This window comes from Theropithecus gelada, chromosome 5 (assembly GCF_003255815.1).
Source record: "Theropithecus gelada isolate Dixy chromosome 5, Tgel_1.0, whole genome shotgun sequence".
In the NCBI taxonomy this organism is placed as follows: Eukaryota; Metazoa; Chordata; class Mammalia; order Primates; family Cercopithecidae; genus Theropithecus; species Theropithecus gelada.
The window spans coordinates 96,737,840-96,757,807 of NC_037672.1; the positions used below are offsets into that span (position 1 = coordinate 96,737,840).

Here is a 19,968-nt window from a genome sequence, read left to right on the forward strand (position 1 = left end):
TTTTAAATCTTTGCTTATTGATAGAATTCATTTTATTTAAATATGCATATTACTATATGACATTCTCATAAAGTGAATTTAGGCATGCTTCATGACTTCTTTTGTTGCTCACCACTGTCCTTTTGTTGTGGTCATCTCTGTATTTGCCATCATCTTTTCAATCCTATGATGATGATCATGATGATGATGTCATTGATAATAACGATGACAATGATAACTAACCTTTGATGACTGTTGTTTTCCATATATGTATACGTTTATATATCCATGCACTCTTGAGGGGTGGTGTGGTTTAATAGAAAGTGAATAGATTTGCTAACAACAAGATCTACCTTTGAATTCTGGCTCCCCTTTCTACCACCACCTGATGATTTTGGCAAAGTCATGTCTTCTCCAAGTCTCAGTTTTCTCCTCTCAAAGATAATGATATTGAGACTGACACTGAACATTGTCTGGTAATCACATGCGATAATGCAGGTAAGACACTTAGTCAAACTTGCTGGTGCTCTGAGGGTGCTAGTTTCTTTCCCTCATCAAGACTATTTGTTGGATAAAGTATCTAGTATAGCAGATTGGTGAGTGCCTAAGAAATGCTACTTAAACTTGAAAGCCTCATGAACATAAGAGTGGGATAGCAGAAAAATCTCAGACTCTGGAGCTAGAAGGCAGAGGTTAGATATAACTGTCTGTTTCCAGTTGTGCCTCATATAAATGCAGGTGACAAAATTCATTTTATTAGCTGGTTGTAAGTGTGAAATGTTAGCGGTAGGAAATTAATTGTCTTATTTTTCTAAGCGTTAGTGAAAATGTAAGGCAGACATTTAAAATAGGGTTTAGTCAGCTGGGCGCGGTGGCTCACACCTGTAATCCCAGCACTTTGGGAGGCTGAGGCGGGCAGATCATGAGGTCAGCAGATCGAGACCATCCTGGCTAACATGGTGAAACCCTGTTTCTACTAAAAATCCAAAAAGTAGCTGGGCGAATTGACAGGCGCCTGTAGTCCCAGCTACTTGGGAGGCTGAGGCAAGAGAATGGCGTGAACCCAGGAGGCAGAGCTTGCAGTGAGCCAAAATCGTGCCACTGCACTCCAGCCTGGGTGACAGAACGAGACTCCATATAAAAATAAATAAATAAAATAGGGTTTAGTACCCTTCTCTTTTATAATAACTTTTATTGATAAAAAAAATTTGTAAACTGCAAAGAAAAAATAAAACTAGTAAGTTTCACCTATTCCCATAATGAAAATGTTGAGGATGTCCTGAAAATAATTTAAATTTACAACCATTAAGTGTCAGCATTATTTAGGCGACAGGCAGAGGCTTCACTGACTCCATGTTATAATTATGGTTGTTTAAATAGACTTTATCCATTTATTTAGTCAAAGGTGAGTGTTCTCTTTTAAAGAAGGCTGCGTGACTCTGATCATTCAGATTTGCTGTAATCAACATAATTTGACTTCAACAAGATAGGAAATGCAAAGCAACTATTTTCAGCTTCTCACAGTAAGATCTTACATGTGCTGCATGCAAAGACTGAACAGGTAATGGAAAAACAAAGGCACTCTAATTTTTTCTCATCTTTCCACTTTTTCATTCTCTGCTAGACAACCCACTACTGTAGAATACAAAGCAAAACAAAAACCAACTTTAAATCTACCTTTTCCCAGAGTGAAGCAGGTCAAATCCTTCATTTATTTTTTCAAAAGGTAAAACATTGGTTATTAGTGCATCCAATGAAAACTTCTTAGCCATAAAGTCAGCCACAAGTCTGGGGACAGATTCTTTACTCTTTTTTTTTTTCTTTTGAGACAGAGTCTCGCTCTGCCGCCCAGGCTGGAGTGCAGTGGCGTGATCTTGGCTCACTGCAAGCTCCGCCTCCTGGGTTCACGCCATTCTCCTGCCTCAGCCTCCCGAGTAGCTGGGACTACAGGCGCCCGCCACCTCGCCCGGCTAGTTTTTTTGTATTTTTTAGTAGAGACGGGGTTTCACCGTGTTAGCCAGGATGGTCTCGATCTCCTGACCTCGTGATCCACCCGTCTCGGCCTCCCAAAGTGCTGGGATTACAGGCTTGAGCCACCGCGCCCGGCCAGATTCTTTACTCTTAAAGCCTGAAAAGAAGACAATATCATTGTTAGATTCAACCAGGGGTAAATAGGAGAATTGAAGAGAAGATTTTCCAAATAAATGAAAGTTTAGAAAAAGTGCATTCCAGACTGCTATAACTGAGGTTAATAAGAGATAGAGTAACTTCAATATCTTTTACAGTGCTTTGACCTAGAAAAAAATTTGCAGATAACAAGAGTCTTACTCACTATCTTTCTCGAAGAGATGTTGTAGTACAGATGCTTATGCCCAAAGTTAAGGAGCAAATTTATCAGTTGTCCTAATTTGGGTGTAGATATGAAATATTGTTATAGATTTCTATGTCCTACTAGAAATTTCTATGCCTTACAGAGTCACAGGTTCGAAAACAGATGGAGATGAAAGAAAGGTCCTGGTTAGCGGTGACATTAGAAAAGTCTATTTTGGGACCTTCTGTCTGCATTAGTTCTACATCTAGTAGATTTGCAGCCTATAAATAGAATAGGAATTTTAATTTATTTTTGATCACATTGCTTTTAAAAACCTTGCCTTGTCACTTGTAAAAAGGGAGAAATTTTAAGGTTAATGAGAATTTGGCTCTGAAACCTAACTACACACCACCAAAAATAGCCCCCTTCCAGGTGCATCCAGTCAGTAGCAGCATAGGGTTCATTGAGAGGTTCTGGGAATCAGGAGGTACCCCTAAAATGACACTTGTGCCACATGTCTCATGACAACATAACAGGGAAGCCATCTGGAATAAAGTGAATATTTAGCATCCTTAATGTGGAGTCACATAGTTCCTACTCATAATGCACAATATCATGTAATAGGCTTAGCTGGATTGTGACTGTGTAGAGGGAAGAGATCATGTCCTTTGCTCCTTCATCCCCCCGCTCTTTTTTTTTTTTTTTTTGCATAGAATAGTGCTGTGGATTTAGGAAATGCCCAGAAAGTGGTTTTTGAATGAAAGAATAGATGAATAACTTGATGTGCACTTAATTCTTCCTAATAAAGAAATGAAGAGGAAAACATCATTACAAACATATATAAAGTCTGATTCCTTATATAAGCATACAATTTCATCATCACAAAATTCTTAGGCAATCTGTGAGTGAGTTAATTCATTTTTCATTCATTTATTAAGTAGTTATTTTGAACTCAGTACTTTCAAGCAGATATTTTAACGGTGAACAAGTGAAATGATTATATCACCAAAATTAGTCTCTTGTCTACTTGATGGCCTCCATTTTAAATGGACTCCTATTCTGTCCATATATGAAATGGACATGTTTTAAATATTGTTTTTATCTCCCCAAATGTATATCGGTGTTACATTGAAATGCACTGATTATTCAGGAACCTCAAAAGACAGTCTAGAAAGAATTCTCTAGTCAGGATTTTGAACATGTTCTGTAGCAACAAAATGGTTTAGAATCCTCCCAAGATATGTAATGATTAGTTCTTTGATTTTGGATTCTGAGCTTTGGAAGACCAGACATCCTCAGAACATGTGGCTGTGAGATATTTGGTATCTTGAGATAAGGTACACTCCAGTTGCACATGAGAAAATGGACAGAAATATAGAAAAAGAGCATAAAGAGAAAAGCCATAGCCCTGGAAAAATTGAATTCTCTTGACACTTTATTACTCTGTGGCATCTGTCCCAGGTCAAGGCTGCCAAAAGCTTTGATCTCTGGGGTTCTGCTCCCTGTTACCCACACTGCTGGACCTTTTAGAAAACCTCAGCAATGGAAACCTGTTGGTCTCTGGAGACTTTTTTAGTAGGATTCTAGAGAATTCTGGGTAGGTGAAATATAACTAGAGATGTGTTTCCCATTGCGATTGATATTTGTAATTATTTGAAAGTAAATCATGTATAAGCCAAAGATGATATAAGCACTGCAAGATTGGAAATAATATTTGATATCAATAATGCCAAGTGAAGTTAGGTGTGCTTGCTCATGCCTCTAATCCCTGCATTTCTGGAGGCTGAGGTAGGAGAATTACTTGGGCCCAGGAGGTAGAGGCTGCGGTGAGCTATAATCATGTCACTGCACTTCAGCCTGGATGGCGGAGTGAGACCCTGACTCAAAAAGAAAAAAAAAAAAGGCAGCTGACATTTATTGGAAGCTTACCATATGACAGGTGGCACTGTGCTAAGTATGTCACATGTATTGTCTTATGTAATCTATAAACAATGCTATGAGATATGTAGCTCTTAAGTTTGGGGGTAGTAAAAATCTGTTGATTTTTTAAATATTCAGTCCAACTAGTATTGGATGCCATCTACGTGCCAGGCACTGTCCTGTCTCTGTGGTAAAATATAATGATATATTAAAGCAGTCACTTTCCTTAGAGCACATTTCCTGTCAATAAAATAATAGTTGGTCTAAACTTGCTCATTTCTTTTGGCCAAAGAATAATATGTATAAAAAGTTTGGAATTAATCAAGAACGTATACAAAATTGTTAAACTGTTTTTCTTAAAATTGTAGGAGAAAAATAAAACTAGCCAATTTGAGAGCATAATTCTTATTATTTATAGTTACTTGAGTTTCAAGTTTCAACTGAAAATTAATAAAGTAAATCTGTAATGATACAGTTAAGAAAAACAAGCCACTTTTCTTTCCTCAAGAGGAAATACGACTTGAGACAAGTTTGTGTAGCTGATTCAATGGTAGATTTTTCATAACAATAAATTAAATAAGCCAGTTAACAAACAGATGATGGGAAATTTCCATTCATCATTTAAAATATCCTTTATATATAATATGTATATTCTGTTGCCTAAAAACATCCTCCAGGTTGCAGACGCAAAAATCTCAGGGCATGTCATGGTACATACCATGGTGTCAAGCCGACCGATGACTTCAAATGAAAAATCCACACCTCCATCAGTCATTTCCTTTAGCACCTCCTGGATGGGTTTCTTGTAGTCTTGAGGGTTGATGCATTCAGTGGCACCCAACTCTTTGGCCTTTGCAAATTTGTCCTTGTTGATGTCCATTGCAATGATCCTGGCCACTCCAGCTGATTTACAGCCCATAACAACAGATAGGCCGACCCCTCCCAGGCCAAACACAGCACAGGTAGAGCCTGGGGTGACCTGTGCTTTTGGAAAACGCAAAAATGGATTAAGTAATGATTGTTAGAAAGCGCCTAAGCTTTATAAAATGCCATGCCTAGTGTTTATCAAATGCTGCTCAGACTCTTCTGTCCAACCTGTTATCAAAACCTCTTTTGGCTTCAGTTGATTCATGTTTAAATTCAGGGGGTTGAACTTGTCAGTGGTTCTTAAACTGCTGTATATTGGATTCATCTGGGGAGATTTAAGACCATCCCACTATCCAGGCCACAGTCCATGCCAATTAAATGAGAATCTCTGCAGGTGGAACTCAGCTGGGAACCAGGGGACTGGATGCTCTTTGAGATCCAGATGGCAGTGATTACAATCTTGAAGGGACTCCCGATTGCTGAAATCCCTTGATAGCCGGCTTCAGTATCTCATACATACACAAAGGCAATATTTGGAAAATAAAATAAGTGGAAAAGGCTACTCCAGGAGACAGAAAAATTTCCATTAAACCCTCAATAATTAACTTGTTGATTCATTAACATTCGATAGTCGTGAAGAGTATATCCCTGCTTTAAAAATACACTAGTGAACAACACACAATGAAACGTTTGTCTGTATTTTAATAATGAATACAACCTATTGTTATGAGTATTCTCATCTTCTGTTCTTGCATAGGCTCACTTAGACCAACTGCTAAAACGGATGAGGCAATTGAACAAAGGACTAACTGCTAAAGTCACAGAAATTTGGGAAAGATATGCTCTAAATTGTTTTTTAATTTTTTAATTTTTATTTTTTTTGCAGATCACAGAACTTTTATTAAGATGGAATCACTGCGAATTACATAGAAGCTACCAGCCTAAGCCAAAATCCATGAGGTTCACGTGAACTTACAGTTATACAAATAAGAAACAAATGGCATATCCAAAACCATAAGGAAATATTCTGATGGCCAGAAGATGAAGGCTGGGGTGAATAAGTCCACACATTTATTTCAAGTTGTTAAAGAGTTTGTGGGCCACGCAATGGTCCCTTGCATGCAAGAAGTCTAAGAGCTCCTCCGTGCAATCCTCTTCTGTATGTGATCGAGAGGATACACGCTCATCACAGAGCTCTAGCCGCTCCCGGGCCTTTGCACATTTCTCCAACTGCTCGCATTGCTCTCTCACTGTTGTTAGGGGATCCACTAATTCCTCCTCTTCCTCTTCCTCCTCCTCAGGATCTCCGGACTCGGTAAGCATCTTTCGCTCGTCCTCCAGTCCCATGTCTGGCTACGGTTCTAGATTCAACAAGAGCAGCAACAGCGGCACCTAATCCACTTCAGGATCAAGAAGCTCTAAATTGTTTAAATTGGCTAAGGGCTATTGATTAACCTGTTCTCCCATAGTCAGCCTTCATTGTGGGTAACATGCTTTACCGTCCCAAATAATCTCAGCCTTATATTCCCTTAAGGGTGTCTATTCACTCATTCATTGACCAAATGTTATTCAATACTATGGGGTACAACACCACTTTCTATCTTATTTACAAAAATACAAGGCTTGTGACTGTGATTTAAAAGTGCTAATAATTATGTATTGTGATTTAAGATTCAGCAGGAGATTTGAGAAAGATGATGTTCTAGTCTCAGCTCTCATTTAACCAGCAGTGAGATTTGGGGCAAATATCTTTATATATCTAGACCTCAGTTTCATAAAATAAAGATACTACTAGATTTTCAGCCTACTCAGATGAGGAGCCTTTAAAGAATTTCAGCTTGAAATTGAACACTTCTGAAGTATATGTGTGGTATATGTTCATGGTAGGAGAGTTAGTTTAGCAGTGAAAAGCCATGATGAGTGAATTATGCATCACTGAAGCTTCATTACTTTCCGTCTAAGAATCCACAGAGTGGGTGAGCCTTGGTTTGGAAGTGCATCCGGTAAGGTTTTGGACTCTACTGTTGATCCTAATTCTGGGAGTAGAGGATCTGCAGACTAGATGCTCCTCAAGGGCAAACGCTTTATTTCATTTACTTTTGCTGTCTCAGAACCTAGCAGAACCTAGGGTGCCTGAGGCATGTGTAGGTGCTCTCTAATTGTTGAAAGAATTACTAAATGAATTCTCAGGCCTAACATTTCATGACCTCATAAAGAGCAAATACAGAATACTTATTGAAAATGAAATCTTTACATTTTCTTAACAGCTTTTTATCTGTGATAAACAGGTGAAATTTCTAGCCTGTGTTCTCAATCCTTTCTGGGCAATTTTTCTACTCTTCTTTTTTTTTTTTTTTTTGAGGTGGAGTCTTGCTCTGTCACCCAGGCTGGAGTGCAGTGGTGCGATCTCGGCTCACTGCAAGCTCTGCCTCCCAGGTTCACGCCATTCTCCTGCCTCAGCCTCCTGAGTAGCTGGGACTACAGGCGCCCGCCACCGCGCCCGGCTAATTTTTTTTTTTGTATTTTTAGTAGAGACAGGGTTTCACCATGTTACCCAGGATGGTCTCGATCTCCTGACCTCGTGATCCACCTGTCTTGGCCTCCCAAAGTGCTGGGAGCGTGAGCCACCGCGCCCGGCCCCATTTTTCTACTCTTAATCAACACTTCAGATCTACAAAAATAATCTTCAAATCTTGTGCGAAATTGCTTCCCTTTTCGTTCCTGACAGTCTGCGTGTAACTGGTTTTTATCATCCATTGTCATTCTTACCTTGGCAACTTTGACTGCAGACCCATAGCCAGTTGAAAATCCACAGCCAATGAGGCAGACTTTCTCCAGGGGCGAGGCTGCATCAGTTTTGGCCACTGCATTCTCATCCACCACCGCGTACTGAGAGAAGCTACTAATGCCAACGAAGTGGTGGATGGACTTCACCCTGCAGGTGAACCTCCTGGTGCCATCCTGCAGGGTCCCCCGAGGATTGCTCACACAGGACAATGCAATATAGAGACACACAAAGGAATGAGACAGGAGCATAACTATTGTGCACACTCAGTATCTGAGCAAAGAGAGCATCAGAAACCTACTCGTTTTTCAAGCAGTAGTTGCTTTCCAGATTTTGAGAGTCTGCATTTTCCACACTGAGGAATAAGAGGTGGGATGACTTTATCACCTGGAGAGGGATAAAACAAATTCTTTTACAATTTCTATCCAGGTATTAATAGAACAAAAACTTAAAGCTCACATGTCTTTAAAACATTAGAAGCTGGCCAGGCGCAGTGGCTCACGCCTGTAATCCCAGCACTTTGGGAGGCCAAGGTGGGCAGATCACCATGTCAGGAGATCGAGACCATCAAACCCCGTCTCTACTAAAAATACAAACAAATTAGCCGGGCGTGGTGATGGGCGCCTGTAGTCCCAGCTACTCGGGAGGGTGAGGCAGGAGAATGGCGTGAACCCGGGAGGCGGAGCTTGCAGTGAGCGGAGATCGGGCCACTGCACTCCAGCCTGGGCGACACAGTCAGACTCCGTCTCAAAAAAAAAAAAAAAAAAAAATTAGAAGCATGTGTCTTTAAAAGTCTCCAAAAACTACAGTCCAATCACAACTATGTCATTTGTCATTGCCTGCCACAGCCTTGTTTATACGTTTGGGTTTATAAGTGCCTGAAGATTCCTAAAGAGGAAATGCAAATATGGGAAACAACATGGATTGGAAAAATTGCTTTCACTGTGTTAACTTGTATGCAGTGTATCAATTTCTCCTGGAGGCTTTACAGACATTTAATTTAATCCTTAACTATTTAAATCTTACTGTAAGTATAAATATAAATTTTAGTTGAAAGTAGGGTATAATAGTGCCACTAGATGTTGGTAAGACCTGTTTTTTATTATAGTTTGATTTAAAATAAAAATGAGAATTTTGAACTAATTCTTTTCAAAGTGACTAGGTTTATCTTTATTATGAAATGAATGCTTTTAAAATGATCTTAGTTCTTTTTTGAGGAAAACTAACAAAAATGGGACAAAGAATAATTTCAGAAATTCCTCTGGAAATTTCAACCCTCTACAATAAGTTAGGGACTTTTAGGATAAGAACTGACTTTGAAATGTTTTTAGCTGGTGATAATTTGTGAATTATTTACTGTTCCTATTGTGGTGGAGGGAGAAGGGGTGAAAAGTAAGGGTGTCATTTTGTTATTAATTTCTGACTAAAGAAATTAGTAAGAGCTGAAACTCAAATTAAACAGTTAATTTTATTTTTCTGTTCACAGTTCAAATAAGTATTTGGTAAGGTGGCAGGTCCAATCTAGCAGCAAAAGTGATTTTTAAAAATTAAACATAATTTTTATTTTTAATCATCTACACTACCTATTCCACAAGACCAAGAAAAATGGTTGGCCCATAACATCTTATATGTAAAATTCATGTGAAAATGATGGTATAGAAACGTCCTAGTTATTCCCCCTGTATAATTAGCAATCCATAACCAGTGGCATTTAAGCATGGCTAAAGGTAATAAGGCAGATATTGTTGATGGCGGGATGGTTCCTTCTATGTCTCTTTCATTTCCTTTCACCTAGTCTGTTTCATTGATTCCATGCTCAGGAAGACAGACCATGTTGGAAGAGGAAATTGGTGAAGGGGCTGCATAGGTCACCTAAGAAAAGTTCATGTTCATTTGGCTCTAGCCATGTAGCCTCCATTTTGTGAACTCAGCACAGAACAATGTCCATACTTATGTTTTTTCCCTCCTCCCATTTCTAGTTGTCTCGGCCCTGACAGAAGACCGTGTTCACCAACACTAATACGGAAGTTACTAGATTATGAATGCCACACTGGTAGGCACTGTGTCCCTTTTGATCCTCACGTATCTTCAGACACTAACCTGGTGCCTGGCGTCTAGTAGATACTCAGTACATAATGGTTGAAGGGTAGAATACATGAGTGACTGAATGCATACATGCTTGAGTCAGGCAGGCCGAGAGGGAAAGAGGAAAACACCTGAAGTCCTGGCTGCATGGTGACCTTGTGCAAGCCCTTTCGTCTCTCATTGCCTCTGTTTCCTCATCCAGGCTGGGAAATCTTAGGATGGTGAACCAAGCATGTTCCCTGAGTGTGAATCCTGTACCTGGTTTGACTGTAGTCACCCCTTCTCCAGCGCTCTCCACTATGCCAGTTGCCTCATGGCTTAAAATCACAGGGATTGGGGTCACCGTGGTACCACTAACCACTTGGTCATCTGTGCTACAGATTCCTACACCACCATCTACAGAGTAAAGAGAAGATGTTTAGATTCAGAAAAGATCGTGAGTCTCAGATGAATTTAAAAATCCCAGTTTCCTGAAATTGTGCTTTCAAAATGTTTTCAAGGGTTTTGCTAATCCTACTATTCCCAAATACGAAAGATTGAGTTTATCCTCAAGGTTATCCAGGCTGAAACCCTCCTCTACCTTCCTTTCTTGAATTAAACAATTTAGAATAATCTGTGAAGTAATTGATACAGAATTAGTTACATCTTAAATAATATACAAGAATGCATACTTTAAAAAAATAGAAGTAGAAATTGCAAATTAACACATAGAAAATATCTAATGCTAATTGATTTTGAAGTCTTGATACATATCCCTTTGAAATTTTTTTCTGTCTTTTACTGGAATTATATTGTATGTATTCTTTGATCACTTTTTAAAAATTTAATAATTTATATTTATACCTTTCTGTCACAACAAGTGTATTCTATTTGCTGGTTGATTATATATAAAAAAAGTCTTAGTGGATTTTTGGTTGTCCGTTTTTAACTTTTCTGAGTTTTTTTTTTTTTTCCCACATCTTCCATCCTTTTATTGAAAAAAATTTTAAATGGCAGTTAATAAAAGGCACAAACAAATCAACAGGGATATACTAGTAGAAAACACAATATAAAATTAAAATGCCATTGGCTTCTTTAATTGGTTAAAAGCGCAAAATGTAACAGGCAAAAGATCTGTTTCAAACAAATTTAAAAGCCATGTGTGTGGTTTTTTTTTTTTTTTTTTTTTTTTTTTTTTTTTTTTGCTTTTTCTTGTTTTTTGTTTTTGTTTTTGTTTTGAGACGGAGTCTCACTCTGTAGCCCAGGCTGGAGTACTGTGGTGGGATCTCGGCTCACTGCAAGCTCCGCCTCCTGGGTTCAGGCCATTCTTCTGCCTCAGCCTCCTGAGTAGCCGGGACTACAGGCGCCTGCCACCATGCCTGGCTGAGTTTTTGTGTTTTTTAGTAGAGATGGGGTTTCATCATGTTAGCCAGGATGGTCTTGATCTCCTGACCTCATGATCCGCCCGCCTCAGCCTCCCAAAGTGCTGGGATTACAAGCAAAAGCTGTGTTTTTTAAATTCTCACCAAATCAGATATATACACACCCTCAAAAATAGTGTGTGAAGGAAAGCTGTCATACTCAAGAAGTTGTATTCTGAATTTTTCAAGGAAACACTTGTTGAAATAGGAATTCACAAAGTCAACAACAGATAAATAATTTTAAAAAATTGAGTCTTAAAATGCTAATTGGCCCAAAGCTATACTATATAATGTATTGCTAGGTACAAAGGAAAAAATCTGTACTGCTTTTAGCAAAACTGCTTTCCCAGAAAAGCAAATTAAAATAATGCAATCAGCAGACCAAGGAGACTACGGCCTGACATCAGAGCTACAACTTCTCACATCTATGTTAGAAAATCCTATTTATCCAGAATAGACTAAAATTTCAGGGCAAAACAGAGACTTTTTAACATTTCTTACTTTACCCATTTTAAGTTCTTTTTATCTCCCCCACCCCCGAAGTCAGTAATTCAGCAAGATTCAGCAGAAAGAGGGCTACTTTTAGAATTTGCTATTTTGTTTTTCTTTCTATGGTGAGACTGTCATGACTGTCATGGAGCCTGGATATTTCAGGCTTATATGCATCCACGACCAGTGGATCCCATTGTGGTCAAAAAACTTAGCCATGGACTTGGTGAACTTGGGTTCCCGCTGCTGCTTTGTTCTTCCACGGATGAAGGTCAGCTTCAAGGTGTATTTGTCATCAAACCTTTTAAGATGGAGGACAGTTGCCAAATATCGTCAGGATCCATTCCTGTAGGATCTTTCCTTTTTGGCAGAATCACCCAAATAGTTTTTCACGGCTGATCCATCCTACTGGTCAATTTTTACAGGCTTATCATCTATCTTCAAACAAGCCGCTAGGGCCACTGCCTGTTTTGCAGCTGGAACCACCGCCAGCCCCACTACTGCCTCCCTTACCACCACTTCTCCCCCCCTGGGCAGCTGCCGCCACCATCTTGTCCACCTTGGCGTCTCCCTCCCCTCCGACTTGTCCCTTTTCTGAGTTTTTTAAAATTTAAATACAAATGGAAAAATGTGTTTCACCTTAATACAAACTTCATGGGCCTTACCTCTAGAAAAGCGATTCTTTAACTCCCATAGCACAGCTGCTTTGCATTTGATTACCTATAAAGTCAGAGAGATGGTACCAGTGTTTTCCCACTCTTGAAGTCAGAAATTGTGTCATTTCATCTTTGTACATGCAACATCTACTCCTATGTCTGGTACCTAACAAGTGCTCCATAGAAATGATCTCCTCTGGCTTATAAAGAGAATAAAAATACCTTTTAAAGAAGCATGTAATCACAACACTTTGGGAGGCCGGGGCAGCGTATCACGAGGTCAGGAGTTCGAGACCAGCCTGGTCAACACGGTGAAACCCCGTGTCTACTAAAAATACAAAAAAAAATTAGCTGGGCGTGGTGGCGGGCGCCTGTAATCCCAGCTACTAGGGAGGCTGAGGCAGGAGAATCGTTCGAACCCTGGAGGTGGAGATTGCAGTGAGCTACATATTAAAATGTGATTACATATGTGATTACATATAAAAATAGATAAACACAGTTAAGTATAATAACACACTAAGATAAAATGGAATACATTCATTAAGGCCATCCTTATGTTGCTGTTGCTTTTTTTCTCCAAAGATGTTTAATCTTGCTTGACATTTCCTAATGCTGTGCTGAAAACGTTTGTTTACCTACAACTATTGACTGGTACATGAAGTTCCAAGTCACCTTCATTTTGCTGACAGAGTTAGTATCTGTTCACATAAAATACACTGCTTTCTTGGTCAATTTTCTGCTTAGGCCAACAGGATCTGACTCTATAAGAATATATTTACCTTCCTGCATGGGATGACATCTCTTTCTCCTTGTATTTGCCTATTCTCCTCTTTTAATTTTCTCTCTTCACCACTTCTGTGTGTTACTTGTTTCCAACACCCATTTGCAACTTAGCTTTCGCAGCCTGTTCCGTTATTTGATTTATGTGTAGAGACTCTTTCTAGCTTTGGTTTGAGCCCCAGATTACAGAGGTTAGAGTTGGTGGTGGTGGGGTGTGTGTGTGTGTGTGTGTGTGTGTGTGTGTATACACTCAGACCCACACATACATATTTCAAAATTGGAGTCACTGTGTGTTTGAATTTCTAGCTAACAGATCTTATCCATAGATGTTCTAAAAATAAAAGTTGAACACATATTTCCAGTGCTTGGCAGTGTACTGTAATATCTGTCTTCATTGTGGTAAAACAAGTAAAATTCACAGAACTCTTTCTAGACAGAATCAACAAAATTGCAAATATTATTTTAAAAATTCAATTAAAATGTATTCTTCCAACAATTCATTTTCATTATTTATTTGTCAAATTATTCAACTTTGCAGGATGTTCAACATGGTCAATGCCAAAATAAATATCAGAATACTTGGAAGTAAGGTACTAATAGTAGGAGTTCCTGATTATCAGGTGCTTATGATGTGACAGGCACATGGTGGCCTCTGCTGGATGAGTTATATACATTATATTTATATTTGAAATTTATTTATTTTTAATTTAAATAGTTTTTGGGATACAAGTGGTTTTTGGTTACCTGGGTAAGCTCTTTAGTGGTGATTTCTGAGATTTTTGTGCACCCTTCACTCAAACAGTATACACTGCACCCAATATGTAGTCTTATATCCCTCACCTCCCCTCTCAACCTTCCTCCTCGAGTTCCCAAAGCTCATTATATCATTCTTATGCCTTTGAATCTTCATAGCTTAGCTCCCTTTTATAAATGAGAACATATGATGTTCGGTTTTCCATTTCTGAGTTACTTCACTTAGAATAATGGTCTCCAGCTCCATTCAGGTTACTGCAAAGGCTATTATTTTATTTTATTCTGTTTAATGGCTGAGTAGTAGTCCATGGTGTATACATACCATATTTTCTTTATCTATGTTTGTTGATGGGCATTTTGTTTGGTTCCATATTTTTGTAATTACAAATTGTGCTGCTATAAACAGCATGCATTACTTTTAAGCCTCACAAGGATGTTACCAGAACAGTACTATTGAATTACTCACTTTATTTTAAGTTGGGAATTATGTTAAATAACCAAACATCAGAATAATTGGTGTTTTTGAGGAAGAAGAGAAATCTAAAGGTTTGCAAAACATTTGAGAGAATAAGCAGGGAAAACTTCCCTGGCCTTGCGAGAGATCTAGAGATACAAATACGTGAAGCCAAAAGAATCCCTGAGAAACTCTTCACAAAAAGGTCACCACCTAGGCCCATACTCATCAGGATGAAGGAAAGAATCTTAAGAGCTATGAGGCAGAAGTGTCAGGGAACCTATAAAGGAAAACCTGTCAGATTAACAGCAGATTTCTCAGCAGAAACCATACAAGCTAGAAGAGATTGGGATCCTTCCTTTGACCTCCTTAAACAAAACAATTATCCATCAAAACTAAGCTTCCTAAATGAAGGAAAGATACAGTCTTTTTCAGATAAACAAATGCTGAGAGAACCAGTCATTACCAAGCCAGAACTACAGGAACTGCTAAAAGGAGCTCCAAATCTTGAAACAAATGCTGGAATCACATTAAAAGAGAGCCTCTTTCAAACATAAATCTGACAGGACCTATAAAACAACAACATGATGGAAAAAAAAAGAAAAAAAAACAAGGTATACAGGAAACAAATGGCACAATGAATAGAATAGCACCTCACATCTGAATACTAACTTTGAATGTAAATGACCTAAATGCTCCACTTAAAATATATAGAATGGCAGAATGGGTAAGAATTCACCAACAAAGTATCCACTGTCTTCAAGAGACTCACCTGACACATAAGGACTCACATAAACTTAAGGTAAAGAGGTGGAAAAAGATATTCCATGCAAATGGCAACCAAAAGTGAGCAAGAGTAGCTATTCTTATGTCAGACAAAACAAATTTTAAAGCAACAGAAGTTAAAAAAGACAAAGAGGGATATTATATAATGATAAAAGTACCAGTCCAACAGAAAAATATCACAATCCTAAATATATAAGCACCTAACACTGGAGCTCCAAAATTTACAAAATGATTACTACTAGACCTAAGAAATGAGATAGACAGCAACACAATAATAGTAGGAGATTTCAATATTCCACTAACAGCACTAGACAGGTCATCAAGACAGAAAGTCAGCAAAGAAACAATGGACTTAAACTATAGCCTACAACAAATTGACTTCCCAGATACTTATAGACCATTCTGCCCAACAACTGCAGAATATACATTCTATTCGTCAGCACATGGAACATTCTCCAAGGTAGACCATATGATAGATGACAAAAGAAGTCTCAATAAATTTAAGAAAATTGAAATTATGTCAAGTAGTCAAATAAAATTTGAAATCAACTCCAAAAGGAACCCTCAAAACTATGCAAATACATGAAAATTAAATTACCTGCTCTTGAATGATCATTGTGTCAACAATGAAATCAAGATGGAAATTAAAAAGTTATTTGAATTGAATGATAATAGTGACACAACCTGTCAAAACCTCTAGGATACAGCAAAGTGATACCAGGAGGAAAGTTCATAGCATTCATTAAATGTCCCCATCAAAAAGACTGAAAGAACACAAATAGACAATCTCAAGTCACACCTCAAGGAGATAGAGAAACAATAGCAAACCAAACCCAAACCCAGCAGAAAAGAAATAATCAAGATCAAAGCAGAACTAAATGAAATTGAAACAAAAAAATACAAAAGATAAATTTTAAAAAGCTGGTTCTTTGAAAAGATAAATAAAATTGATAGACCATTGGCAAGATTAACTACAAAAAGAAGAGGGAAGATCCAAATAAATTCAATTAGAAATGAAATGGGAAAAATTACAACCAATACCACAGAAATACAAAAAATCATTCAAGGCTACTATGAACACCTTTTTGTGCATAAACTAGAAAACCTAGAGGAAATGGATAAATTCCTGGAGAGATATAACTGATCTAGATTAAATCAGTAGGTAATAGATACTCTTAACAGGCCAATAACAAGCAGTGCATTTGAAATGATAATTAAAAAGTTAGCAACAAATAAAGAAAAAAGCCCTAGACCAGACGTATTCACAGCTGAATTCTATCAGACATTCAAAGAAGAATTGGTATGTATCCTATTGACGCTATTCCAAATGATAGAGAAAGAGGGAATCTTCCTTAAGTCAACCATGAAGCCAGTGTCACCCTAATACCAAAACGAGGAAAGGACATAAGAAAAAAACAAAGCTACAGACCAATATCTCTGATGAAGAAATTCTCAACAAAGTACTAGTGACCTGAATCCAACAGTATATCAAAAAGATAATCCATGATGATCAAGTGGGTTTCATACCAGGGATGCAGGGAAGGTTTAACATATACAAGTCAATAAATGTGATACACCACATAAACAGAATTAAAAACACAAATCACATGACCATGTCAATAGATGCAGAAAAAGCATTTGATAAAATCCAGCATTCTATGTGATTAAAACCCTCAGCAAAATGGGCATAAAAGGGATACACCTTAAGGTAATAAAGGCCATCTATGACAAACCCGCAGCCAACATAATACTGAATGGGGAAAAGTTGAAAGCATTTCCTTGAGAACTGGAACAAGACAAGGGTGTCTACTTTCTCCACTTCTATTCAACATAATACTGGAAGTCCTAGATAGAGCAATCGGATAAGAGAAAGAAATAAAGGGCATCCGAATCAGTGAAGAAGAAGTCAAACTGTTGCTGTTTGCTGATAATATGATCATATGCCTAGAAAATCCTAAAGACTCATCCAAAAAGCTGCTAGAACTGGTAAATGAATTCAGCAAAGTTTCAGGATACAAAAGTAATGTACTTAAATCAATAGCCTTGCTATATACAAACAGTGGCCAAGCTGAGAATCAAATCAAGAACTCAACCCTTTTACAATAGCTGCAAAAAAATTAAATACTTAGTAATACACTTATCCAAGGAGGTGAAATACCTCTACAAGGAAAACTACAAAACACTACTGAAAAAAACATAGATGACACAAACAAGTGGAAATACATCCCATGATCATGAATGGTGGAATCAATATTGTGAAAATGACCACACTGCCAAAAGCAATCTACAAATTCAATGCAATTCCCATCAAAATACCACCATTGTTCTTCACAGAGCTAGAACAAACAATCTAAAATTCATGTGGAACCAAAAAAGGCTCCACATAGCCACCGCAAGACTAAGCAAAAAGAACAAATCTGGAGACAATGAGTTACCCGACTTCAAACTTTTCTGTAAGGCTATAGTAACCAAAACAGAATGGTACTGGTATAAAAACAGGCTTGCAGACCAATGGAACAGAACAGAGAACCCAGAAATAAACCCAAATACTTATAGCCAACTGATCTTTGATAAAGCAAAGAAAAACATAAAGTGGGGAAAGGACACTCTATTCAACAAATGGTGCCGGGATAGTTGACAAACCATATGTAGAAGAATGAAACAGGATCTTCATCTCCCATTTTATAAAGAAATCAACTCAAGATGGATCAAAGACTTAAATCAAATACCCGAAGTCATAAAAATTCTAGAAGATAACATTGGAAAAACCCTTCTAGACATTGGCAGAGATTTCATGATCAAAAACCCAAAGCAAATGCAACAAACACAATGGTAAATAGACAAGACTTAATTAAGCTAAAAAGTGTCTGCACAGCAAAAGAAATAATTAGTAGATTGAACAGACAACACACAGAGTGAGAGAAAATCTTGGCAATCTATACATCTGACCAAGGACTCATATCCAGAATCTACAAAGAACTCAAACAAATCAGCAAGAAAAAACAAACAATCCTATTCAAAAGAGAGCTAAGGATATTAGTAGACAATTCCCAAAAGAAAATAAGCAAATCACCAACAAACAAATGAAAAAATGCTCAATATCACTATTGATTATGGAAATGCAAATCGAAATCACAATATTATGCCACCTTACTCCTGTAAGAATGGCTGTAATAAAAAAATCAAAATAATGGATGTTGGTGTGGATATGGTGAACAGGGAACACTTGTACACTGTTGGTGGGAATGTAAACTAGTACAACCACTTGGAAAACAGTGAGGAGATTCCTTAAAGAATTAAAAGAAGATCTACCATTTGATTCAGCAATCCCACTACTGGGTATCTACACAGAGGAAAAGAAGTCATTATATGAAAGAGAAATACTTGCACAACCATTCTTGTAGCAGCACAATTCACAATTGCAAAAATATAGAGCCAGTCCAAATGCCCATCAATCATTGACTAGATAAAGAAAATGTATATTTTCATTATATACACACACACACACACACACACACACAAACAATGGAACACTACTCAGCCATATAAAGCATCTAAATAGTGGCATTGGTAGCAACCTGTGTGGAATTGGAGAACATTATTCTAAGTGAAGTAACTCAGGAATGAGAAACCAAGTATATTTTCACACAAGTGGGAGCTGAGCTATGAGGATGCTAAGGCAATATCATTGTATGATACAATGGACTTTGGGGACTCAGTGACGAGGGAGGGAGGGGGATCAGGGATAAAATACTACACACTGGGTATGGTGTACACTGCTTGAGTGATGGATACACCAAAATCTCAGAAATCACCACTAAAGAACCTATTCATGTAACCAAACACCACCTGTTCCCCCAAAACCTATTAAAATAGAAAAAGTAAATAAATAAAAATCTGTTATCAATCTCAAAATAATATTATCAATCACAAAAAAGGATTTATCAAGAAAGATGAGGTGCAATTGAGAGGTATAGATGCGATCAACAGTATAGACAAATAATATTGACTATCTTTTTTTCCTTTAATAACCCTTTTATACATTTTTCTGTTTAATCCTCTCTCACATCTGGAGACTTAGCATTTAAGGGAATTGTAGCCACTACCACCTTGTTTTCAAGGCCCAAATGAATTTGGAAATGTGGTATTTGCTTACGAGCTTCTATCACTTTGTGAACACAATGGCCAAAAGTACTTTGGGATAAACTCCATAGAGTCAGGAGATCTTTGTTTTTTTTTCCTCCTCCTCCTTCTCCTTCTCCTTCTCCTCCTCCTCCTCCCTCTTTGTCATCTCATTTCTTCTTCTTCATCATCTCCTTCCTCCTCCTCCTCCTTCTTCTTTCTTCTTCTTTTTTTAAATTATTCTTTAAATTCTGGGATACATGTGCAGAACATGCAGTTTTGTTACATAGGTATACACAAGACATGGTGGTTTGCTGCACCCATCAACCCATCATGTACATTAGGTATTTCTTCTATCTGTTATCTGTCTCTATCTCTATCTTCTATCTTCTATCTGCTATCTGTCTCCTAGCCCCCACCCCTCAACAGGCCCCGGTGTGTGATGTTCCCCTCCCTGTGTCCATGCATTCTCATTGTTCAACTCTCACTTAAGAGTGAGAACATGTAGTGTTTGGTTTTCTATTCTTGCGTTAGTTTGCTGAGAATGATAGTTTACAGCTTCATCCATGTCCCTGCAAAGG

General features: G+C 37.9%; 1 protein-coding gene and 1 pseudogene across 1 annotated transcript; both read right to left on the minus strand.

The window, feature by feature from the left end:
• Positions 1–1,652: 1,652 nt before the first annotated feature.
• On the minus strand, positions 1,653–12,386 carry LOC112624343 (annotated as a pseudogene).
• LOC112625326 (cytochrome b-c1 complex subunit 6, mitochondrial) lies at positions 5,946–6,488 on the minus strand. Its single transcript, XM_025386593.1, has one exon. It carries the CDS (start codon positions 6,422–6,424, stop codon positions 6,149–6,151), a length of 276 nt encoding a protein of 91 aa, XP_025242378.1. The 5' UTR covers positions 6,425–6,488; the 3' UTR covers positions 5,946–6,148.
• Positions 12,387–19,968: the final 7,582 nt, after the last annotated feature.